We start from the raw sequence: 27,365 nt of genomic DNA on the forward strand, positions 1-27,365 counted from the left end.
ATATATATATATATATATATATATTTTTTTTTTTTTTACAGGCAGCTAGATGGTACATTGGATAGAGTGCTGAGCTTGGAGTAAGGAAGACCTGAGTTCAAATCTGGCCTCAGACGCTTACTAGCTGTATTATCCTGGGCAAATCACTTAACCCTGTTGGCCTCAGTTTCCTCATCTGTAAAATGAGCTAGAGGAGGAAATGGCAAACCACTCTAGTATCTTTGCCAAGAAAACTTCTAAAAAGTGTCATGAAGAATTAGACACGATTAAAAATGGCTAAACAACACATTTTATTTTATGTATTTAAAAACATTACTCTGAGAAGGGGTCCATAAGCTTTACCAGACTGCCCAAGGGCTCCATAACACAGAAAATGTTTAGAAATCCTGCTACAGAGAGTAGCTACAAAGGAAGAAGAATTTTAGCCCTGAAAGCATCCAGAAACACAAAAGCAAGAAAATCCAGTAAGGGACCATCGATAAACACCATGACCCCAGAAGTCCAAGCATAAACTTACAGAGTACGGGTTACAGATAAGTAATGACAACCACCCAAATAGTCAGCCTTTATGTAGCACTTCAAAATGTGTCATTTGATTCTCACAACTTTGGGAGGTAGGTGCTATCGTTATCCTCGTTTTACAGATGAAGAAACTGAGGCAGGTTCAGGCTTACAAAGCTAGTAAGCCTTCTATCCTCTGTACCTCATTAGCATCACTTTGACTTGGTCAGATTGAGACTCATATCTAGAGTATGTTTCTTGAAGAGTGTACCTTATTCAAGTGGAGCAGGATTCATCAAAGGGATGGTATTGGTAGAAAAGCATAAATTAAAGCTTACGTATAAATGGACTTTTGTTTTTATTGTTCCTTCATTTCAGTTGTGTTCAACTCTTTGTGACCCCATTGGGGTTTTCTTGGCAGAGATACTGGAGTGGTTTGCCATTGCCTTCTCCAGCTCATTTTAGAGGTGAGGAAACTGAGGCAAACTGGGTTAAATGATTTGCCCAGGATCACGTAACTAGGAAGTGTCTAAGGCCAGATTTGAACTCAGGAAGAGGAGTCTTTCTGACTTCAGGCCCAGCAAGTGCTCTATCCACTGTGCCACCTATATATACACACATGTATGAGATTACAGATTAAATATTTCAGCTTAATCACTTAAATTTAAGTAATTTAATTTAAATTTAATCCCTTGAAACTGCACTAAGACTTTTGGGACCCCCCTCTACTGAGAAGATATGCTCATATGTAGAAATCCTGGAAATAGATAGGGAAAGCATAAGCAAAAATGCATGGAAATTAAAAAAGATATGATCTTGTCATCAGGGTCTACCCTAGATAAGAGGGGTCAAACTCACTGTCCACTGGCCACAAGGAGACCGCAGGCCTCTCTAACACAGCCCTGAACCAGACTGAAATGTAATTGGAAAGTGTTTTAACAAAATAAAAGACTACAACAAATCTAATGGTACTTTGTGGCTTTCTAAGTCAATATGCGGGATCTGTTTCCATACTAGTCTGACCCCCATGCACAGACTCTTTGAACAAAACAATGGAACAGAGCAAAGAATCATAATCATGGCCTGGAACCATGGAATAGTAAGGCCCAGGAGACTTCAGTTAGCCACTCATGTCTAGGGGCTCTGTCAAAAGCAAAGCAGTTAGTGCCTTCTTGACTTGCACTAGAGATAATTTCAAGTTTCAAAAGGTAGTAGAACCAAGGGAGGAGCTCATATTAAGGATGGGGTTCTCAGAAATACGGAGAAACGGGTTGCTGGGGCAAAAATAATGGCTACTTAGGAACTGTTCTATGTTGGAATGTGTGATGGAGGAGAGGAAAAGTGGGCATCGTCTGAAACACAGCCCAGATTTGAAGAGAACAGATTTTAAAGGGTAGGGTATCATGGACTAACTTATGGGTCAGGAGATGAAAAACTCTGATAATGAAATTCAGTGTTGTAAAATTACAAAGGACAAGCTTGATTATAAAGAAAAGATATGAGAATATACCTTCCCCGTGCCTTTGCAGAGATGAGGGGTTCACAGGTGTCTAACACTGCATATGACTTCAGATTTTTTTCATTGTATTGATTGATTTTGTGGATTTTTTTGTCTCCTCTTTTTTTTTTTTTAAAAATTTAATATAAGGGATGGCTCTCAGAGAAGGAAAGAGGAAGGGTATGAGAAGAAATCTAGTTGACATAAAAACAAAAAATATTATTAAATATATTTTTAAAATGAATGGCATTCAGAAGACACAAAGAGAAAATCCCAATGAGGAGGAAAGGAAAAAGTTGTCTAAAGAGATCAATATGGACACAAGGAAAACTTACCAATCAACTTAGATTTTAAAAACATAAGTACAGAAGATGGAAATGACGATAGACAAAAGAGAAGAAACACAGAATTGGGGCAGGTACTCTGAGAATGGTGTCAGAAAAGCTGATTCTGGACAGGAAAGCTAGGGACAACAATTTTTTTAAATTTAGCTACAGGAACCAAAAAGGAATATCAGAGGTGGTCTTGGAGTGCTGAATGGGGTAAATGGAATGATAACAGATGACAAAGAGAAGGCAGAGGGACTCGATTCCTGTGTTCTGTTTTTTCTGCCAAGGAGAATGATTTTTGAACTGGGAAATACAAAACAAAAATAGTTAATAGCGCGATGACAACCAGGATAAGCAATGAGTAGTTAGCTGTCCTTCATATGTTCAACTCACAAGGTCTAGATGAAGTACACACTAGAGCTGGAATCCTTAACTTGGTATCCACAGACTTTTTAAAAAAAATATTTCAATATCTGTATTCCAATATAATTGGCTTCCTTTGTAATTCTATGTATTTTATTTTATATATTTAAAAACATTATCTAGAGATGGAATCCACAGGCTTCATCAGATTGCCCCAGGGGACCATGAATGACACATAAAAGGTTTAAGAACTCACCAGAGGGCTGGAAACCCAGAGAGCTGATATTTAGGAGATTGTGGAGAACAGGATTGAAGGAGGGCAAATATGTCTTCTCCCAATCCCTCTCCCAATCTTTTTTTTTTCTTAAGGGAAATGAAATGGGGTCTATGCAGACTACTGGTCAGTGAGCTTGCTATAAGGGCCAGTAAAAGTTGGGATGATTAGTGAATATCTAGAAAAGAAAGCCATGCTCACAATGAACCAACATGGTCTTATCGAGGATAAATAATGCTACAGTAACCTAAATTCCTTCTCAAAAAGTGTTACTAAAGTATGAGATACACTAGACTTTACTTGGGTTTTAGCAAAACATTTGGCAAAATCTCTCATGCTATTTTCATAGATAAGATGGAATAGTAGGGGCCAGACCAGAGGTGGGGAACCTGAGGCCTCAAAGTTTGGATTCAGTCAAAGGGCCACATGAGACCTCGAGACTGCAGGTTCCCCACCCATGGGCTAAACAACAATGCAATTAAATGGCTTCAGAAGCGGTAAAACGAACAGACTCCAGTGTAATGCGGGCAATATTATCCCATTTGATACTCACAGCAATCCTGGGAGTTAGGTGCTATCATTATCTCCATTTTACAGATGAAGAAACTGAGGCAAACAAAGATTGAGTGACTTGCCTAGGGTCACACAGCTAGTGTGTCTGAGGCGGCATTTGAACTCAGGTCTTCTGACTCCAGATCCAGCATGCTAAACACTGCCACCTAGCTGCCTCACATGAATGGCTTTTAAGGGATTGATTTTTCAGGGGTAGGCTATTTGGGAAGATCTCCAGTGGAGGCCTCCAGTGACCTGTGCTTGTCCCTTTGCTACTTAACATGTTTATAAATGACTTAGGTGAAGGAAAGATGTTCTGCTTAGCAAATTTGCAGATGACACATAATTGGGAGGGATACGTAACATGCTGGATGACAGGATCCAAAATAGCATTGCAAGGCTAGACCACTGGGCTAAATCTATTAAGATTAGATTTTAATAATGACAGATGAATGTGAAGACTTAGATTCAGCAAAATCAAGCACACAGATACAACATATGGGCTATATAGCAACTCACCTGAAAACAGATGATCTGTGGGTTTTAACAGACCGCAAGCCGAGCAATAATCATGAAAGCTAGCATTTATAAGGGCAGCTAGGTGGCACAGTGGATAGAGTTCCAGTCCTGGAATCAGGGAGACCTGAGTTCAAATCCAGCCTCAGACACTTACTAGCTGGGGAAGTCATTTAACCCTGCTTGCCTCAGTTTCCTCATCTGTTAAATGAGCTGGAGAAGGAAATGGCAAACCACTCCAGTGTCTTGTGCGGCCCTAGAGGGCAGAATCTGAAGTCTTAGGACCACTGATTCCAAATCAGAAGGGATCTAAAAGGACATCTAATCCAACCTCAGAAGAGCAGGGAGTGCCTGAAGGCTGTGTGAATAAGGTTATAATATTTTACTGTAAGCCACCCTTGCCTAGGAAAGATCTTTTCTAGGAGAAATAAATCAAAGGATAGTAGTTACTAACTTTGGCTGAAGCCATGGAGTTAAAAGGCACATGAAAACCTCAGAAAATATTTATAATTATAAGGTCAACAAAGAAAGTCATAGGGGAAAGACACAGGACAAATTAACACCAGACCTTAAAAATCTCTTTTCTAATGGCTAAATTTGGTTTGAACACAAGGATGGTTTTTAAAGGCACAGGGCAGAAACCGCTCCCAAACTGTACGTGTAACCAAGCCCTCCAGGCATCCAACTGAAGGTTGATTGCTTCCCTGAGAATACTTTAGGTAACTTATTTAATTAGACTTTTAACTGGAGATTTCATTTTTAACAAGGAGAAACAAAGGTGATACAGCCAACTGTCATTAAAATAATGGCCTTGGAAATAATGAAAAACCAATGAAGAACAAAGCACCCAATTATTATTATTATTATTTTTTTTGTGAGGCAATTGGGGTTAAGTGACTTGCCTAGGGTCACACAGCTAGTATCAAGTGTCTGAGGCCAAATTTGATCTCGGGCCCTCCTGACTCCAGGGCTGGTGCTCTATCCACTGTGCCATCCAGCTGCCCCAGCATCCAATTAATTTTAATCTTCCCCCACCCCAAAATGTGTGGCTAACCTATGCTGAGATTTTTCTGGGTTTTAGTTCTCATCATGCGTAAACTTCCCACTCGAGTTTCCTCTTAAATATGTTTGTTAGCAGGAAGAGGGAAGGGAAACGGTACAAGCAGGTTGACAAGTGATGTAACAGGTAACATGCAAATACACAGTTGTCTGGCAAAGGTAATTTGTCATGCTCCTTTCCTTTGCAGGAGATGACAAGTTATTTTAATTGCATCTAACAAGAGGCATCTTGGCAGCTGTGGAAACACAGACAGCTGAATCATTTCTTAGGGGCTTTCTATGCACCAGGCACCGTGCTGAGTGCTAAGAGTACAAATACAAACCCCAAGACAGGCCCTGCTCTCAAGGAGTTTACTTTCCTTTTAAATTATTTTTTTTTTCAGTTCACAAACTCACATTCTAATAGACAAAGATAACCCAAGGAGCAGCAGGAAGGTGGAAAGGTAAGAAGGCTGGGAGGAGGTGGACGAGGACACAAGCTGGAATCTAGAAGCTTGGGTGTGAATCCTGGCTGCTACTTACTAGCTTTATGACTATGGATATAGAATTTAACTGCTCAGAGCCTCAGTTTTATTATCTGAAAAATGGGGCTAATGATCCCTGTACCACTACTTCATGGGGCTGTGATGAAGAAAGCATGTCAGTCATAAATTGAAAAGCCTCATGGTCCAGTAGAAAGAGCAGAGCCCTGGAATAAGAAGACTTGAGTTTAAACAAAACACCGAGATGCACAACCTATGTGATCTGAGGGAAGCCACCTCATCAACTTGGGCATCTGCTTCCTCATCTATAAAATGAGGGAGCTGGTGCCAGGCTGGCCTCCTCATTCTTTGCTCATTCCAGATCCATGGCCCGATGATCTTCCAGACTACAGCCCAGCTCTAAATCTACAATCCCTTGATGGTACTGTTAACTATAAATCTGAACACTTTCTTATACTTTTAATCAGTTCTAATTATCTTCCATACTAGAACCTTAACTTTGTTGGGGAAAGGGGATGGCAGGGTAAGTACATCTAAGTCTAGGAAATGGCCATTATCCAATCCTTCACTCCTTTTGATAATTTATTTGAAAAGGCTGATCACCTTAAGGGGAAAATATCTCAGATTCTTCTGTGATTCTACATAAGCAGTCCAGGTACAGGTTATTAAAGGCCATACCATTTGTTCATACCAAATAAAGGAGGCACCAAAGTGGTACGAATACTGGACCGGGAGTCAGGACATCTTGAGTGCAAATCCTCCTTCAGACAATTACTAGCTATGTGACCTTGGGTAAGTCACTTAATCTCCCTCTGACTCAGTTTTCTCAACTGCAAAATAGAGCTAATAATAGCAATGACCTCACAGGGTTGTTTTAAGGATCAAATGAAATAACATGCATAATGCTTTGCAAACCTTAAAGTGCTATATAAATGCTATTATTGTTATTATTATTATCATTACATAGAGTTCACTAGCCTTGGAATCACAAATACCACTTGTACTTAGCACCCAGCACACTGTCCGCACATGAGGTGCATAATGAATGGTTGTTGCTTAATTACTAACTTTGTAACCTTGAGTAAGTGACTTACCCTCTCTGCCTCTCAAGCAATTCTCTAGGAGTCATTTACTCAGTGTTAGATGGGTTGAGATCTACTTTAATAGAGGGAGGGTCCGTAAGACATTTCTTCAGAGATGAAATCTCCAGCCCTTTGCCTGTAACTTAGGTTAGGGTTTAGTCGTAAATGGGACCAGAAGAGATGAATAATAGTGGGCATTTCACTTGGAAGACAGATTGCGAAGAAAGAAGCAGCTTTGAAATCCATCAGAGTGGATTTGAATAATCCACCCATCTATAAACATGTTCACCTGCTCAGCAGTTCCCAAAGTGTTGGACTCATTTAGCAACATCAAAGCAATCTTGAATCTCGATGTCTTGAGCAAATAAAGACTAAGAGTAACTGCTGACTTTCATGTTTTATATTTTTATACTTTTATTCAAAGCCTAACTTATCCACAACCTATGAAATTGCAAGGTCCAATGAAGAGAAAGAACACTAGATTCTAGAATTAAAAGAACTGGGTTCTGATCCCATTTCTTCCTCTTACTAGCCTCATGACCTTGGGCAAATCCCTTACACTCTCTGAGCCAGAGTTGCCTCAATAAAATGGGGATAAAAGACAATGTTCATCACCTACATAACAGGATCATTGTGAGGATTGAATGGGCTATGAACAGAAAGGGCTAGATTAATCCAGCCTTCTCTTCCTCCTCTCTTCTTTCACCCTCATTACTGTTTCATATCCCTCCCATCCATCCATCCATCCATCCATCCATCCATCCATCCATCCATCCATCCATCCATCCATCCATCCATCCATCCAGGCTATCTTGCCTTCAGCCATGCTGATTGCTATCCTAGACCAGCAACCTGTGCATTAGACCTCCAGAATCCAGACTCCCAATCCCTAGGAAAAATTAATGGATTCATCTCTGGAATTCCCACCTGAGGGATGAGCTGACTTAATTGATGATAAAGTAAGAACACTGACTGTTTTGTAGATTAAATAATTCTCCCTGTGATTCTCCAAACCAAAACTCCCTTTCTTGGCCACCATTCCTCTATGTGTATTGTCTCTCTTTATTATAATATGCACACCTTGAGGGCTGGGAAGGAAAGTGCCCAACATTTATCAAAGTGTCTGGCACATAATAAGTACTTTTTTCATTCATTACCAGTCAGTTATTTCAACAGTATAGGGACCTCCTAGCACAGAAATTCCCCCTACTACTGCATAATCCATCTAATTTAGAATCATGGAGAGCTGCCTGTGGACAATTAGAATTAAGGCATTTGTCCAGGGTGATAAAGCCAAGATGTGTTGAAAGCAAGAACTGAATACAGACCTTCTGGATTTGAAGTAGGGCCCTCTATCCACTACACCAGGCTACCTCTAGTTTTATGATCCTCACTAATTAGCTTGCCTAGCCAGTGTATCTGGACTGTGGAAGGGTTTAAGGATCACAAAATAACCTTCTTTTATGAATTACTTGGATAAAGGCTTAGCTGGAATATTTAACAAATCCACAGATGACATAAACCTGGATAGAAAGATAATAAATTGGATGACTGAATCAGGATACAGAAATATCTTCAGAGGCTAGAACATTGGGCCAAGTCTAATATGGTAAAATCCAATAGAGATAAATGTAAAATGTTACATTGGGACCAAAAAATCAATTTCATGAATACAAAACAGACAAGACGTGGCTGGATATTAGTTTATCTGAAAAATATTTGGACTTTTTCCTTTTGGGGGGGGGGAGGGACTGTACTCTATGGATAAGCCAACAGCATGATAAAATAGTGGGAAAAAAACTTAATGCATTGTTGGGCTACTTGGAGAGGCAGTTTCCAGGACCGAGGAGGCAGGAATCTTGCTATACTCTTCACTAGTCAGAATCCACCTGGGGTAGATCTTCTTTAGTTCTGAGGGTCATATTCTAGGAAGGACTGATAATTTGCAATGTGTCAGTGGTGGGGGCAACTCAGGATGATGAACAGCCTTGAGATCATAAGAATATCAGGCGAAGCAGCTGAGGATGGATAGCCTGGGGGAGAGAAGACTCAGGCTGACTTCAAGTATTTGAAGGGCTGGCAAGTGGCAGAGCAATTGTACTTGTTCTAGGGGTCCCGCAAGGAACAAGTAAGAGTGGAAGGATGAGAGGAGAAGTCCCTAGGAGGCAAATTTCCGGTCCAAAAAAATTCCTATTTCAAAATGTAATGAGCTGATTTAAGAAGAGAGAATACTCTCAAAAGGTCAAGTCAAGAAGCATTAATTGATCTGTTATGTTCTAGTTATTACCTAATGAACCTATTATGTTCTAATGCATTATGGTCTAGGTATGGCGCTAAGCACTAGGGATACAAAGGCAAACATTATCCCTGCCTTCAAGGAGCTCCCAATCTAACGAGGGGAAAGGACAACGTACAAACAAGACGTATATAAGAAAATCCCAGAGAAGACACCGGCGTCAAGGGGGATCAGGAAAGGCTTCTTGGGACTTTAGCTGAGATGGGAACAAAGTCAGAGGAGCCAGGAAGCAGAAGAGAATTCGAGGCCTGGGGTGTAAGGCAGGGAGCCAGGAATGGGGATGTTCTGTGCAGACACCAGCAAAGCCAGAATCACTGGGTCACAGAGTCTGTGGAGGGGAATAAATCGTAATAAGACGACGGACTGAGTGATCACTTGCCAGATATTCTCAATGGGTTTTTTTTTCCCTTTCCCTTATTGGTTGCACTGTATTGTGTGGCTACTGAAATGGTTTCCAATTCTATAATTTTGTGGACTCCTAGCCCGGCCACCCCTCAGTGGAGAGGATTTCCAGTTCCTCATTCCTGTGCTTCTGCCCATTTGTGTGGGAAGCTAAACTATTTTGCTCAGAAGTGCATTCTCCTTACTCTGGGATTGAAGATGCTTCATTTTGTATGACTCTTCTTTTAGAAAGCCAGTCTTGCATAGCAGAGTTCCCATAGTTAAAATTTTATAAAGTACTTAATCTCTACTGAATTATATCAACTCTCTTCAGGAAATAATGAAGGCACTTCAAAAAATGAATTGGCATAATCTTCAGGAAAGAAGAAAAAGCTATTAGTAATAATAATTCACCCAAGTTAACTTGGGCTAGATAAAAATGTACTTGATACAATCTAGCTATCAGAGGTAGTGTGGCACAAAGGACAACGCTGGGTTTAGGGGTCAGGAAAACCTGGGTTCAAATCCAACTTAGGTGGTACAGTGAATGGAACACCTGGCCTGTAGTCAGGAAGACCCAAATTCAAATCTGGCCTCAGACACTTACTAGCTGTGTGACCCTGGGCAAGTCACTTAACCCTCTTTGCCTCAGTTTTCTCATCTGCAAAATGAGCTGGAGAAGGAAATGGTAAACCACTCAATATCTTTGCCAACAAAACCCCAAATGGGGTCACAAAGAGTCAGATCTGACTGAAATAACTCAATAATAACAAAAGAAGAAGCTCAGCCCCAGAGGGTGAGGGAGGCTCAAGGTTTGAGGCTCAGAGTTAGCAAGTGGCAGAGGTGGGATCTGAACCCAGGCCTGCTGGTCCTCTGAGTCCTCACTCAGCTTCCTTTCTGATGAACAAAGAGGCAGGTCCTTCCTTTCTTGCTCGGAACATCAGAACAGCTGATAGCATCACTCTGGTTCTTTTATCTGGCAGTCCCATGGGACCAGGAAACTTGGCAGACAAGTTTTAAAACTCTGCTCATCAGAGCAGGCACTAGAGAAGTCATGGATGATGTTAAGGACCTGCTTTTCTGCTCCCAGCCTCACACTGTAAAAGGCAGAGAGACTAATAAATTCTAGACTTGCCTTCCTGATATTTTCATCTTTCTAAAGGTAACGGATACATCAAGAGGACTGGATTCTGGACATAATTTGGACCCATGAGAAGTAACTGATTATTGAAGCAGAAATAATAGGAACCCTGAGTGGAAGAGACAGCACAATCTTGGGGGAGGAGAAAAAAAGCCAGTGTGGGGAGCTTGTCTTCTCAGCCATTTTTGTCAATATTCTGATTCAACAAGCAAGCTGAATGTGGAACAGTGGGCTGAATAACTCCTCAAGTCAGACGAGTGGGTCCTGATGGGTCATGTTGGCTGGGCTGATGAGACATGTTCCTATTAAGGATAGAGTAAGGTCCCCTGGATTCAGAAGTACACGGAATAAGCCGAAGATATGAATTTGGAAGTGTATGAAGAGGGCAGAGGGGCAGAGTGGATGGAGTGACATTAATAGCTTTGGAGGAGAGAAGACCTGCCTCTGACATACACCAGCTTTGTCCCCAGGCATCTGTCTAGCAATGGATGGGGCCAGTCTTTAAGACTAAGTTACAGGTGAGTTGTCAAACTCCATGGTGGGAGGAGTTTCCGCATTGGGAGTTCCCCAGACCAAGAATGTCACAGGAGTGAACTTACACACACACACACACACACACACACAAGAAAAGGAGGAAAAGTACCTGAAAACTGACTTATTCTTTTAAACAGGAGGGCTCCCTCTGCTTGTAAATCAAACCCCATTTACCTACTTAGTTGTTGTTAAGTCCTTTCAGACACATCTGACTCTCCCTGGCCCCATTTGGAGTTTTCTTGGCAAAGATCCTGGAGTGGTTTGCCACGTCCTTCTTCAGCTCATTTGACAGATGAGGAAACTGAGGCAAACAGGGTGAAGTGACTTGCCCAGGGTCACACAGCTAGTACGTGACTGAGGCTGGATTTGAACTGAGGTCCTCCTGACTCCAGGAGCGGTTCACTATCCATTATGGCATCACCTAGCTGCCCCTCTTTTTCCTACTCATAAAATGGAACATTCAGATGACTTCTGCTTTGGACAAATCAAATACCATTTTTGTCCCAAATCTGAACATTCTCAGACTTGGCCTCTGGGTGTTTCTAGGCTCTGGAGACACAAAACCAAAACCAAAAACAATCAGTGCCCTCAAAGAGTTAACCCAGTTTGGTAGCCAAGGTCACCCTCATTATGAGACCTTGGACAGCAGCTTCTATGGATGTGAGGCTGACTTAATGCATTTAAGTGAGGTCATTCTACTCGATAGCACCTTTGTGCAGAGCGTTTTATACGAGCTCATCATGTAGGGGCAACATCTTAAAATTAGAGACAAGATAATGGAGGGATACAATGGATGAGTGACTTGGGTAAGGTGGTTTCAAAGCACTAACTCACAGAATGCAGGTTAGCTATTGGGTTTCCTGATACCCGGGACAGAGGCTTCTTTTGACTAATTGGTCTTGCTCTCCGAAGAATGGCTCCATAAATAACATGAACACTGAACAGAAATCCCAGCTCCTGCAAAAACTCGAGCCTTGGACTGCATCATTTGCTTAATTTCCATAACAACCTCAAACTTTCTTGAACTCATCTGGGTCTCCCCTGACAGCACAAATCAATAAAAACAACCAGCATCCTTTTGGAGGCCAATAAAGAATGAACAAAAGTAATAAAACAAGTGTTTCAAGATAGTTTGCAGTCGCTGGGGGCAGAAAAATGAAACATTCAATCGGATCTAAATGAACCCCAACCTCCCTCTCCTTCCCTGAGGGATTTCTCTAAAGCCTTGAGATCAATAAAAATAAACACAAGCTGAAGAGGCGAGATTGCCAAATGCATCTCCTAGATGATTTGATTGATCCTAGGTACCTGCTCTGTGTGTTTACAAAGTTATATATGAACACTTTGCTGATGGCTACAGCAAAAATGTGCCTTTAATATGCGAATGATCCTTGGCTTAAAATGAAGAGATTCATGCTCAGGATAGGCAGGGGAAAGAACTTGATCCAGGTATGGATCAGAACAGGGTTCAAATTCCGCTGGGGGCCCTCTCTGAGTGGCCTTGGGCAAATCGCTTGATTTCCCTGGGTCTCAGTTTTCTCAAATGGAAAATGAAGGGGTTGGACCAGAAGACTTCAAAGACCTCTTCCGGCTCTAAATCTGTGATTCTAGGATTTTCAAGTGAACAGTCTGTCTCTAGTGTAACCCTCGTTCCATTTCCTTTTCATCACCAACTAAACTCTTCAAAGTACTCTGCAGCTGTTATGATGTTCTGAAGCTCAGCAGAGCGTTTTCCATTTGCTTCTGTCCTCAGGCTCAGGACTGTTGACTGTTGCTCCCTAGACTCTCAGGCCCAGGCTTGGGACTGTTCCATCCTCATCCTCATCAAATCTTCCCTTCTCCTAGGTACACTTCCCCAAACCTAGGCATCTAAACAATGATCCAATACATTTATTTATATTAAGTCATTAGTGACTAAATGCATTACTCTTTTTAGATATCTCCATTCTCCTGTCTGCTGATTCAAAGTATCACAGACTGAGACCCGGACCTCAGAGTTCATAGATTCTTTCTCTCTCATTTTACAAAGGGGGAAACTGAGGCCCAAAGACATAATCAGATACCTACATATTTCAGCCAGCTAATCTGTAGTAAAAATGTCAGTCCTGCCCCTGATATAAGGTTGCAGCATACCTTCCCCACAGAAACACACAGAGGAAGCCAGCTATTCAAAGGCAGTGTTGTCTAATGAGTAGAGATCTAGTCTCGGCTAGACCTGGGTTGAGTCCTGCCTCTGCCATAAAACTATTATTGTCTCAACCTTGGGGTTGCTGTTTAGCCTGTCACTGGCTGAGACAGCCCCCTGAGCCTCTTGTGGAGTAGATACCAATCGGCGCTGGCAGAGGAAGCTTCCCCATTGCTAGGCCTCTATACCAATGACAGGTCCACACCAATACGGCCACACTTCCTGACTCCTTTCTAAGTGCAGTAAGAATGTTCCAAGTGTACTGCTCTTTCCTTTCCTCCTCCTCCTTCCTTCTCATCTTTCTTTCTCCTCCTCTCTTCTCCCTCTCCTTTTTCTCTCTTTCTCCACCCTGCCATGTCAGTCGTTTTGATGACTTCCTAGATGCATCCATGGCTCTGTGATCTCATCGTTATGAGCACTCTTTCCAGTGGTGCAGATTGCAAGCTCCCACATCATGTCTTGTCATCTCATTTACTTCTCAGCTAAACTGTTCCCCAGATTCTCCATAGAAGACTCATCCAGTGTGCCGAGGCCTGTCCTTGGTTCTGGTAAGACTTCCAGGGCAGCCCTGTAATATACCCAGGCTGTGGACTTTATCCCTTGCTCTTCCTGCCCAAAGGTGGGCTCTCTCTTTTCCTACCCATGTGTGTGTCTGAGCTAATGTCATTGACTCCACCTTTCCCTTGGTGATCTGCTAGAGAGAGGCAACATGGAGTCAGGAATATCTGGGTTCCAATCCTGCATTCGACAGAATTGTGGCATCATAGACTTAGAGTATTCCAACAGAAATGGTTTCCTTTCTAATCCAATGTATTTTATTTTATGCATTTAACAACATTATTCAAAGAAGAGTTCATGTGCTTCACCAGACTGCCAAAGGGTTCCAAGACACAAAAACACCTAAAAACACATGTTGTAGTTTACCACTCCCCATTTTAGAGATGAAGAAACTGAGGTTTCTTCATGGAGGTTACATGACTTGCCCAAAGGCACATAGTAGTAAGTGAGAGAAGTGGGATTTCAACACTAATTCTTGGATTCCAGATCCATGACTCTCTCTGCCATTCCACACTGCCTCTCTTACTTAGTACCTATTTGACTATCGACAAAAGTCACTCAACTTTGCTTATTTTCAGTTTTCTGTAAATTCCCATCTGTAACACGGGAATAATAATAGCACCTTACTCACGTGGTTGTTAGGGGGACCAAATGAAGCAACCTATGTAAAATGTTTTGCAAACTCTAAAGGGAACTATGGAATTGTGAACTATTACTACCGCTCCCCTCCACCTTCATACCATTACTGCTCCTACTGATGGTCAACATGACGCTTTGCCATTCCTTTGGGGTCTCCTGCCATTTTGGTTCTTCTGAGGTCCTCATATTCCACAATTTGTAGCCTTATAGCCCAATACCAGTGAATGAGCATGTGAATGAAAAAGCATTTATTGGTTTAAAAAGATGAGCTGTTTCAGCAGTGAGCAACTCGGGATCAGTGAAACTCTGGGCAATTTCCCAAATGTGACCTGGCTTGATTTTGTCTTCCTGTTTAATTCTGGGCTCAGGTTTTGGTCCATCTGCAATGCCTGTCAGAGGTCCATAGACTGATAAGCACAATGAGGCAATTGAGAAGGATTTTGATGGAGGATTTATAATTAGGTTGGAGAAAAAGGCTGGATTGCCTTTTGGAAATTGTAGATCCCAAGCCTCTATCTTAAACAAAGGCTTATCTTTTTACTGTTGGTAATCCTCTGTTGATGGTGGAAGGATGCTATTCATGGAATACCAGGTTCTCTAAAGAATTCAACTTGAGGGTCACCCAAAGGGCAACAGAGAGGAGGATGGTGGGTGTGGGCAGACCGCAACCTGCTACAAAGGAGGAATTGTTCCAAAATGGTTTGGAGGAGAATGTCTTTGGAGAAACGTCCAACTGAAAAAAAAATGATGGGCTGGCCACATAGCAAGGACAAGTAACAACCAGTGGACAGCCTGCATACTCCACTGGTAATTATACAATGTGCAGAGAGTACAAGGAAGGCCCTAACATATTGGGAGGGTCCTAAATGACAAACTTATGGGAGGACATGGATAAGATTTGGTAGGTCTCTGCCTGGATGTTGAGCCAACTATAGGAAGGAGCTCACACTTTGAGATCAGGGATCTGTTGGAGTATCAGAGCGAGAACAGGGAAGGAGAGGAAGAGGGAGGGGAGAGGAAAGAAAGGGAGATGGAGAAGCAGCTTTGGTACCATAGATAGAAAGCTGACCTTAGAACCTGAAACACCTGGGTTCTAATTATGCCTTTGACTCACACTGGCTGTGTGACCCTGGGGTAAGTCACTTAACCTCTCAACACTCTAGGAAACTCTCTAAGAATACATGTTGCAGAGAAGGTGGCAATGTGCATGGGTAGGGAGAGTTTCCTCACTTGGGAGTTCCCTATACTAGTGAAATGTGTAGCAATGTGTAAGCATATATAAAATTCAGCACTGGATCTTTTGGAAAAATCGGTCCTATAGAAAACATATAAACATGTAAACATACAATGTATAGGATACACACATATACATTCACACACCCTCAACTTCAATTAGAATTAAGACCTACTTTTCCACATACTTAATGTATTTTTATATACTGTGTGTATGTGTGTATATATATATATATATACAGAGTATACATAGCTCATCTATATACTTATACAAATTCTCATATTGTGTGTGTGTATATATACCACATATATACACACATACATACATACACAAATATACATACATACACACATATACATGAGTGAGTTTGTGTGTGTGTGTGTGTGTGTGTGTGTGTGTGTAATTTTCCCGGACCTGTGCTGTTACTGGTGTTGGGAACTCCCAGTGAAAAAACCCTTTCTATCAAGGAAGATCAGCAATGTTCTGTCAGACAGAGGAAGCCAACCTTTTCACTCCTCTTTAATTGCTACTGTATCTTACTCCCCACAGAGATGACTCCAAACCTTTTCTACTCTCCTCAAAACACCCACAACTCCCCGTCCTTTGCTCAGTTGAAGGTTTCATTTAATACTTTATTAAGAACATACAGACCATTCGTAGTGAGCTCCCTCACCTTCCCTTCCCTACAAGTCAAAATCTCTTGATGTCATCCCTTCTCTTCGTCTTAACTCCAGTCTCTGATGAAGAAGTAACCATTCTTGCCAAAGAACGGTTTTATATGCTCCCCCTGATCTCCCATTCTCCCATCCCTACCACGTTTCTCATCTGATCATTTCATCAATCATTGCTCCTATCTCCCAGTTCCTTCCTCGCTCCTTACAGGCTCACCCAAGTTTCCCCCATTCTGGAAAAAAAAAAAAACCACCCTCATTCAACCCCACCATTCCCTCAAACCATCATCTTGTATCACTCTTCTCTCTCAGCTAAGCTCCCAGGAAAACTAGTCTACACTCAACACAATCCCTTCTTCACTTCTTTCTCCTGAACCCATTGCGGTCTGACTCCTGACCTCCTCACTCAGCTGAACCAGCTCTCTGCACAGTCACCAGTCTCTTAATCACCAAATCTGTTCTCCAACCTCCTCCTTCTCAGCCTCTCCTCAGCATCTGACACTGCCCAATACCTTTCCCTCCTATCCTGGAGGATACTCTCTCCTTTCTGCATTTGTCACACTGTTCTCTCTTGGTTCTCCCCCCTTCTATCTGAATGACCATTCCTTCCCAGTCTACTTAGCCTGCCCATCCTCCAAGTACTGCCCCATATACGGGGGCACATCCCAAGATTTGTCCTGCTCCCTCTTTTTCCATTCCATCACTCGTTGATAATTGGCTTTCAGGAGTTTAACTATCACCTTCAGGCAGATAAATCTCCAATCTATATATTCATCCTTAGCCTCACACCTGAGCTCTAGTCTCTTTATCTCCATTTGCTAACTTGGATGTTTCAAACTGAATGCCCCACAGACATCTCAAACTCAACATGTCCAAAAATTGAGTTCACTATGTCTTCCCACAGACCCATCCCTTTTCTAAGTCTACATATTTTGAAGGTACCACTGTTCTTCTAGTCAGTCACCCAGGTTCACAATGGTGGTGCCTATCGTGACTCTTCATTGTCCTCAAGTCATATAACCAGTTGGTTGCCAAATCTTGTCATGTCTACCTCCAGCTTATCTCTTCCGTCTGACATCTTTTTCTCTACTCACAAAGACACATTCTTAGTTTAGACCCCCATGACTTCTCTCCCTAGACTATTGCAATGGGCTCCTAATTGGTCTCCCTTCTTCAAGTCATTCCCCCACTCTAATCCTTTCAGAGTGATTTTCTTTCTTTCTTTTTTTTTTGGCAAGGCAATTGGGGTTAATTGACTTGCCCAGGGTCACACAGCTAGTAAGTGTCATGTGTTTGGTCTGAGGCCGGATTTGAACTCAGGTCCTTCTGACTTCAAGGACAGTGCTCTATCCACTGCGCCACATAGTTGCCCCCAGAGTGATGTTCTTAAAGGACAATTCTGATCACATTATCCTTCTATTTGCCCATGGTCACTCAGCTCATGTGTCAAACTGAGTTGTGTCTGATTGGGTTTATGTCTCTCTCCTCTTCCTCCCTCCTTCTTCTCTTTTGCTCTCCCCCTTTCCCCTTCTTTCTCTCTCTATGTATGTCTTTGTATGTATATATGTATATATAAACACACACATATAAAGACATATGTGTGTACATGTGCCTGTCTGTCTGTATTTTAATTATAAGGGGCACCTAGGTGATGCAGTGGATAGAGTGCTAGGCCTGGAGTCAAGAAAATCTGAGTTCAAATCTGGCCTCAGATACTTATTAGCTGTGTGACCCTGGGCAAGTCATTTAACCCTGTTTGCCTCAGTTTCCTCATCTGTAAAATGAGCTGGAGAAGGAAATTACAAACCACTCCAGTATCTTTGCCAAGAAAACCCCAAATGGGGTCACAAACAGTCAGACATGACTGAAATGACTAAACAACATCTTAATATAGATAGAAGCAATATGGTGCATACAATAGAGAGAAAGCTCTCTTCAGAGCTAGGAAAACCTGGGTTCCGTCTTGCATATGATCCTTAGTGCCCAGACCAGATGACATTTGGGAAATTGCCCAGGATTTCAGATATCCCAACAAATACCTTTACTCCTCAGTGTCCTAGGTATCTAGGTGGCAGAGAGGATAGAGAACTGAATTGGGAGCCAGGAAGACCTGCCTCTGAATGCTTCCTCAGGCACTGATCATCTGTATGACCTGGGTTAAGTCATTTAACTTCTGTTTGCCTCAGTTTCCTCATCTGCAGAACTGGGATGTTAATGGCACCTCCCTCACAGGGTTATTGTGAGGATCACATGAGATGACATATGTAAAGCATCTTGTAAACTTGTAAGTACTGTATCACTATTAGCTGTTGTTATTACTGTTGTTGGATCATCCTCTAAGTCTGAGTTGCAGAACAGGTGTCGACCTGCATTTTTAGAGGGAATTTCCTCACCTGTAAGTCCCCTAACATCAATGAAATCCCAGGTCTAGTTCCTATCCCTATCTTGTCCCTAGTACTAGGGCAATCCCACACACAGTAGGTGCCATATAAATGCTTCTTTGACTGGAGGACCCAGCTCCAAGAAGAAAAGAAAGTAGACTCCTCATTCAATGAACATGAGGCTTAACAGGTTGAAGACTTGGGTGTTGCAGTCGTAACCCTGAAATATTAAAAGAGGGGAAGAAAGATTTCTAGTAGATGGAGGTGGATTCTATGGGGAGCATTTGCAGCAAAATCCAGCTCAAAGCTAAAGAAGATGCAAAAACTTGGCATGGTTACAAGCTGTATTGGTAGAGAGAAATACAAGGATCTAGGACGTTTCAGGCACAGTGAAAGAAGTGTGTCTATGTGATTGTGTTCAAAATATTCGACACAATTCCTTTAATTCTAAAAGATCTATGGTTCCATCCATTCACGGATGCAGATCACGACTCCTCCACACTTTCTTAGATTCTATGGCCAAAATAGTTCATCACCAGTGATGGGATCATCCCACTGGTAATGGGCCTCTCTGAACTTGGCTAATCTGGTTAGGACTCAAAGAGTACATACTGTATATACACAGAGTCTGTTTCTAATACCTACTAAACCTCCCCAAAATGACTGGCCTCTAAAGTCCTTTCTAGCTCTGAATCTGTGATCCTTTCTGAATGGGCCTATAGGCCAAACCCTCTGGCTTGGGAGGCCCTGCTTCAGCCTGTGAAATGCTGACACATACTTTGGCAGCCTAAGGTCCCATGTGATGGCAAGGCAGGACAGTAGAAGAGAAGACCTAGTCTTTGGTAGGGGACACCAGCAATACACACCCACAGCATTCTTGTTTCTGTCATTTCCATTAAGGATCTGCCAATCTTGAAAAAAGGTTCCCAATCTCTTTGCTTTGCCTTTTTGACTGTTTTCCACTAAAAGAAAAGAAAGCAAAAGATGGTACAATGGAAAGGCGAGAGGCTGATAATAGGAAAGCCGGAGCTTTGCAAATGTGAGAGAGGCACAAGAGATCTGTCTGCCATTAGCATAATGGTGTCCTTGGATGGTAATTCAGCACTGATGTAATTCTTGGGAAAAGATAGAGTAGCTGTCTCATGGGTCACACACCACTCTATGACATTTGCTTCCCTTTGCCTATCTGTAGAAAAAGCACCCATCACGGGATTTGCTCTAAGTAATCACTACCCACAGTATCATTTCCAATGACATTTCAAATATGAAGGGCAGTCACATATAATCAGAAAAACACTGAAGAACAAGAAAGGCAAATGGAGAATAAGTGGATTCTTAAAAACTGACCAGGTCCTTGTCACTGGCCTTGACAGAAGTTTAATTTCTAAAAAGATGTGTTTAGCCTAACTCCATGACCATGTGCTCAGGGCTGCTGATGTCATTATTGCTATCATATTTATTCCAGTTTCATCCACTTTGAATTCAGGCATAACCAGACATTATTGACAACTCATGCAGAGCATTTCTAATTATACTCATGAAACGGAATATCTATTGCTGGTGGCATATTTCCAATGCTTCTATATTAACCTCATAACAGTATGAGAAGCAGAATGGCATAGGGATTATGGAGTTAGCCTCAGAACCAGAAAGACCTGAGTTCAAATCTTGCCTTTCACACACACTAACTATGACCTTGGCTTGATACCGACTAACCAACTACATCTAGGAGGAACCAGTTAGTCCAATGAGTTCAATCAGTTGACAGAAGCAAGACAAAGTGGATAGAGATGTGTCCTTGGGGTCAATAGGACTTGAACTAGAGTCCCACTGCTGGCACATATATTGGCTGTCTGACCGTGGGCACACTCTGTGGGACAAGTACCTCTCAGGGCCTCAGGCAGATCTGTAGGATGATAAGGTACTCCAGGGCTGGAGTTGATTTGCATTAATAGAGTTTTTTTGCCAGGATATCTCCACACTGATGAGATAACATACTGCTGCCTCCTTTCTCCTTCCCCTATCACACACACAAAGCACAGTTAATTGAAGGTCATCAATGATTTCCTCAGTTGCCAAATCCATTGAGCTTTCCTCAGGCTTTCTCATTCTTGTTCTTTAGTGGGTCAACCTCATCTTTCCTGACAATCTCTACTCCTCTGGCTTCAGTGATACCAAACAATTATCCCCCCAAGGCAGGTGACTCCCAAATCTGCATCTTTAGCCCCAACCTCTCCCCAGAGCCCAAGTCTAATATTTCCAGTCTCTGGTTGGACAGAGGGACCTGTATGTCCCACTAAGCAGTTCAAACTCATGTCTAGAACTCAAATCATTCTTACAAATCCTTCCCTTCCTCCTAAATCCCTTATTCTGCCAATGGCATTTTCTCCATCAGCCTGACTTGCCCCCTCAGTTACCTCGGAGTCTTCCCTCTCTTCACCCCAATTTCCAGTTAGTTGTTAAATACTGCCGATCCTACCACTGATATATCACTTGCACCTAAAGGGGAAGGGAATACGCATTTATATCGCACCGACTATGAGCTAGGCACTGTGCCAAGATCTTTAGGCAGTAACTACAGTTATCCCTTCCACATTGCAAGGGTTAGGGGTATGGCGCCCCCGCAATCTGGAAAATCCATGTAAAATTTCTTGGCTCTCCCTTCGTACCAGAGAAGAAGTCTGAATTCTTTCCTTTTCTTTCATGGGGTATTTGCAGTATTTTATTGTAAAATTTGGGTTGATATTATACAATACTATACATATATTTGATGCATTTCGGAGTTTCTAAACTTCTTCTGTGTTGTCTGCTGGTTTTGCATGTTTTCTGCAGCTTCTGCAAAACTCCCCCAAAATTCCCATTTAATTTCTTGTGCTGCCCCGCAATACAACAAAATCGTGATGGGGAAAGTCACAATGTGGAAAGGAGAACCGCACTGCCGCTATCACTCCAATGAATAGTCCAACTAGTCTCTGAAAGTGCTCTGCATGCAGACGGCCTCGGCGTCGATGGTACCTTGGATGGCATGTTACCTGCGTGACTTTTAATGAGCCCCTTCTCCTTGGGCTTCTGTTTCCTGAGTCTGTATAAAATGAGGAATGAGTTGGATTAGACGTTCTCTGGGCTCCTTTGTAGCACCAGCTCTATGATCCTATCAGTCCCAGGTCTCAGTTTCCCCACGTATAATAATGAATGGGTTAGGCTAGATGGCCTCTGCAGCCTAGGACCTTATGAAACTCTGTCTAAGTCATATTCTGAAGCACAGGCCCAGTGAGGTTACACCCTTGGTAACATTCCCTAGGATCTAATAAGAAAAAAAAATATGATCCCCTTAGCATGCCATTCATGGAAAAATTACAACTTACCTTAAAGTTGTATTTTAAAATGATTCCCCAAGTTGCTTAGCTTCTTCAGCTTCAGTTTCTTGAAATATAAAGTGAGGGAAAAATAATAGCACCTGTCCCCCACCCCCCGCCCCTGCCAAAGTTGTAGTTAGGATCTAACGAGATGAGGTCTGTAAAGTGCTTAGGACAGTACCTGGCACATAGTAGGTGCTTAACCAACTCTCGTTTTCTTCCTTCTTTCCCCATCATATAACAACATTAATAACTAGTACTGATATAGTACTTTGCATATATTATCTCTTTTGTCTTTACAACAACCTGGGAGGGAGGTACTATTATTATTCCCATTTTACAGATGAAGCTGACTCCATGCCTTTTCTTACTCTATTCCCTCTGGTGCAGGTGAGGTACCTGCCAATCCAGAGCTGAAAAGGCTTTTTGTAGTTAAGAGATAAAGCCCAGAGTTTGGGTGACTCGGTCAAAGTCACCTTCGGTGATGTTCAAGGGAGGCTCTAAGGTATGGAGTGCCTTAAATAGTAGGCTAATTTGGGGGGTTTTATTTGGTTGGCAATAGGGAGCCATCTAAGGCTTTGGAGCAGAGGAGTAAGACGATCAGATTCACGCACAAGAACGCTAGTGTCCTGAAAAATGTATCAGAGAGCCAAAAGACCAGTCCTGTAGTTCAGATGGGTAAGAACGGAGAGTTATTTGAGGGTAACGGCAGTGAAAAGAGAGAGGAAAGGACAGAAGAAAGAAATTTTTCAGAGATTGGATCAATGGGATTTAGTTGTGGAAAGGTGAACCGGCTAATGTAATCTAATCCCTGAGAACTCAGGTTATTATCTTCCCAGTGGCCTACACCATACTGCCTCTGCTCTCACTCAGGTCGTATTCCTTTCCTCACTGGGAGACTGAACTCAGGAAAATGACCTTTAAGGTCCCTCCCAGCTCTGGAGTCATGAGCTTGTGACCATCATACATTTTTAGAGACAGTTTCTGTATTTAGAGGAAGTCACACAAAACTGTGCAGATTTGGGGGAAGAGGGTCCCAGGAATGTTGTAGATAATATCATTCGCTATTGATGGAGAAAGAGGCTGAAACAATGGCCCTGGCGAAAGAAGTGGGGAGAACGAAGCATCCTCCCCACCCATTTATTTATCAGCTCCATTTTCTGAGTGGTACAATAGAGCTTCAGAACACATGGGATTCAAGTGAGACACCAGGCAACAATTTGCATGCTAATCAGAATCAAGAAGATTTAATAGCAACATTATTACTAGTCTCAGAAATCTCAAGATTAGCAATGGAGAAATGACCAGACTTTAAATGAGGAGTGATAAAAATTTCAGTTTTCTTGTTGGTTTTTTTTTTCCTTTATAAAAATTCTCCCAGTCTCTAACCTTGAAGTTAAAAATTAAGCCTTCCTTGATTCCCACTGTCAGCTCCTGGAGACTTAACAAAGCTGAAGCAACAAGCACACTGGCCCAGGGCACCAGATTTAGTGGGTGCTGACATCATGTATGGTTCTTTGGCCCGTGCTCTGCTTCTCAGCTGTGGCAGCCATCGCCTCAAGCTAGTGCGTCTTTGTCTTTCCACCAAGGGGGTAGTGTCCTGTTTGTCTTGACCTCAACTGAGGGTATGTGTGTGTATTTGTTTCTTTCTCTTCCTTTCTTTTCCTTCTTTCCTTCTTTTCTTTCTTTCTTCTTCCTTCTTAGTTTTTCTTTCTTTTCTATATGCACATATCTATATACACACAGACATGTATATATATATGTTCTTTTATGTATATATATATGTATATATATTTAAATTTAATTTACTTACCCAAGTTATCAAAATTCCTGAGTATATTCTGCTTCCACCTGATTGGGGCAAGGATTCTGATTTGTGTTTCTTAGAGCTTTTTTAGTGACCCATTTGAATATTCAAGGAGTCATTCCCCTCCCAGCCCACAGAACCCTGAGTGCAGGATTTTCAGGAGCTGCCTCCCTTCCCTTCCCTTCTCACATTGTGACGCACACGGTCTGTTCTCTGACTTTCTCCTCCCTGTTTATCCCCATGCCATCTTCCCCCATGTCTGACTTTCTATTCCCAAACATTCCCCATGAGGTCAATGATCCTGAATTATTCATCCCCAAGTCATTTGTAGCCTATTGGCTCCTCCAGTCAATCACTGCTCCTGGTACCATCTTTACCTCTGGAGAAAAAGTATCAGGGTGTCTCGGGGCTTCAGCAAAGAGGGAGGCTGTGCCCAAGGGTGTGCATAGGGCACCCTGGATTTAGTCCAGAGAAAAGATTTTTCTCTGGTGGCTTTCCATTCATGCTACTCGCCCTGCCATGCCCCTGAAGCATCTTATTATCTCAGAAGCTTTTTTCTCCCGTTCTTCCTAGTCTTAGTTATAAGATCATAGATTTAGAATTCAGAAAGGACCTCTGAGCCATCGAGTTGAATCCCTTCATTTTACAGATGAGGAAACTGAGCCAAGGGAGATGAAGAGAAGCTTGTAAGAGTCTGAGACAGGATTTGAATCCAAGTCTAAGTGTAGAGCTCTGTCCGCTATGCCCAAGTAGCACCACTTTACCTTACAACATACCAATGGCTACATTTTGCTCAGGCCCAGGCTGACAGATGGGCCAGGGGTGGTCCCTCAGCAATGCAATTCTTTCCGGCCATGCTTTGGTAGGCCCATTCATTTGTTCTGTTTGCCTCTATCCTCTGTTATCTAAATTGGTTCTCACCCAGTAACTACCACAGGGCTTGACTCACAACATTTATTAGGCACCTACTATGTGCAAGTATTGTGCTACACCCAAGAGATAAAGATTGTCTTCCTTCTAGGAGTCTGCTTTCTGCTGGGGCAGGGAGGGAGAGAGCTATTATCCAAGACAATACAAGGGGGATACTTCAAGAGAGGAGCAATCACTGGGTTCTCAGGGATCAGGGAACGCTTCACATAAGAGGTAGCACCACAACCACTGAGCTGAGCCTTGAAGGAAGACAAGGGTTCCAAAAGCCCAACTGAGGAGTTAGAGCATCCCAGGAATGGGGAGCAGCTAGGGTGAGAGGTAAGAGACAGGAGAGGGAATGCTGAGTTCTAGGGAGAGCTTGTGGGCTCCATCACTGAAGGCAAGTTGTCTGTGTGTAAGGGAGGGTTAGGAAATAGGCCATGAGGCAGACAGGAACCAGACGGAGGAAGGACGCAAACAGCAGGCTGATGAAGAAAATGGACTGGCCACTGGACTACAGGATCTTATCAGGAGTGCTGAGAGTGTGTGTGTGTGTGTGTGTGTGTGTGTGTGTGTGTGTGGTGGGGGGGGGAATGACTTCAGGGGCTAAGCCCTTATTTTACAGAGAGGGAAATTGAAGGCATTATCATTCAGGATCATAGACCTGGACCGACACAGAATGTCAGAGGCTGTCTACACTAATCCTCTTATTTTTCCTGAGGAGGAAATAGTGACCCAGAGAGAGGAAGCAACTTAGGATCTTATATCCGGAACTGGAAAAGACCTTGGAGGCCACTGAAGCCAACCCCTTAATTTTACAGATGAGAAAACCGAGGCTCAGAAAGAAGAATCAATTTAAGATCGTAGATCTAGATGAGGGGTTCTTAACCTGTTTTGTGTTGTGGCTCCCCTTGGCAGTGTCTGGTGAAGCCTGGAGACCCCTTCTCGTGGTTTTAAACATATAAAATAACATATATAGGATTACAAAGGTAACCTATGGCACTGATATACAAGCTTGCAGATCTTCTAAAATCAAAAGTTTAACCAACACCCTCATTTTACAGATGAGGAAACTGAGGCCCAGAGAGGTCAATGACTTGCCCAAGTCACCTGGGTGATAAGGGAACTGGGGTTCAGAGAGAACAATCAGTTGAGGAACACAGATCTAGAGTGAGATGGTACTTCAAAGGCCGTCTAGTCAAACCACCTCATTTCACTCTGGAAGAAACTTCTAAGTTTTAGTGACTCGCCCCAAGTCACACTGGTAGAATTTGAACCCAAGTTGTCTGACTCCAGAACATGCGCCTCTGACGGGGCCACATTGCCTCAGGATTCTGCTAGAACCATTCTCTCTGAATTCAGGAAAGTGAAAGATTCAATGCATAGTGGTTCCAGCTAACTGAAAGCTAGCCTCCCAGGTGTGGTGGTGAATACCCGTAGTCCCTGATAACTGAGAAGGAGGTTAAGGCTGGTGGGTCACTTGAGCTTGAGAGTTCTAAGCAGCAGTAGGTTAAGCTTACTGGGTGTCCACACTAAGTCCCACCCTAATATGGCGAGCCTCTAAGAGCAGGAGGCCACCAGACTGACCAAGAAGGGGTGAATAGTCCTCCGTCAGAAAGACAGTAAGTCAAGGCTCCCAGACTGGCCAGTGCTGGCATCAAGTTCCTAATTGGTTGTTGCACTTCCAGCCTGGATGAGGAAGAGTCAATCTCTAAAATGTTTTTAATAAAAATAAAAAATTGAGCTAGTCTCCTTCTTGCCCCCTCTCCCACCCCACCAAGCTCTAGGGGAGGGGAAAGCTCTGCCCATGCTTGTGGACATGCTTTTAACCAGAAACACTCACTGATGGATCCTTTGCTGACTGAAAGGGGCAGTGTAGCAGTCATTTTCCTCCAGGTCTGGCAGTGTCTCCTTGTCCAGTCTCATAGGCTTTCTAGGTAACCATCCTCGAAACCTGCTTATTTGTTTATCGATCCTGTGGTACATGGGAGGCAAGATCAGACAGGAAAGTCCATCAGCATGACCCTGGGATTCCTCAGTGAAGTCACAGAGGCTCAGTCAGACTATGTCTGAAACACAGATGCCCCATCCCCATTCCCCGAGGATGACCCAAGGTGGAGAGAGCCACACAGCAGCCTCTGACCTGCTCTGAATGCCAGCCCTTCTAATAGGCAACTTGTGATTCCAGCTACATAGTACCTCAGGCTTTCACGGCACGCAGCCTAAAACAATCTCATTTTATGGCTGGAATCTCCCTATGTTTCCATTCTGTGGGCATCTCTGATGAAAATTCAGCATGGGAAATTAGTGACATACCACGAAGAGGACAATGACCACAAAATAACTGCTGGTGTGGCATTTGAAATAGAATGCGATAGCAACAGGATATCCTGACCATGGAATGTCATGGCAATATAATATCCTGGCAATAGAACATTGTGGCAACGGAATAGAATGTTGTGAACAGCAACAGAATGTCATGGCAATGGAATGCCATGGAAATGGAATGTTGTGGCAGTGGAGTAGTATGGTTACAGCATGCCATGGTGGTAGAATGTCATATCAATGGCATATTGTTGCAATAAAAAGTTGTGGCAATGGAGTATTATGGTTGTAA

At 42.7% G+C, this 27,365-nt stretch overlaps 1 protein-coding gene across 1 annotated transcript in view; it reads right to left on the reverse strand.

The window, feature by feature from the left end:
• The window catches only part of ANO4 (anoctamin 4), a 416,340-nt gene that overhangs the window by 85,308 nt on the left and 303,667 nt on the right, over window positions 1–27,365 (reverse strand). The window contains exon 10 of the mRNA XM_027855801.1: window positions 26,592–26,723. Coding sequence (XP_027711602.1) covers window positions 26,592–26,723 — 132 coding nt within the window. The remainder of the gene's footprint in view (window positions 1–26,591; window positions 26,724–27,365) is intronic.

This window comes from Vombatus ursinus, unplaced genomic scaffold (genome assembly GCF_900497805.2).
Source record: "Vombatus ursinus unplaced genomic scaffold, bare-nosed wombat genome assembly UNPS02011334.1, whole genome shotgun sequence".
NCBI lineage: Eukaryota > Metazoa > Chordata > Mammalia > Diprotodontia > Vombatidae > Vombatus > Vombatus ursinus.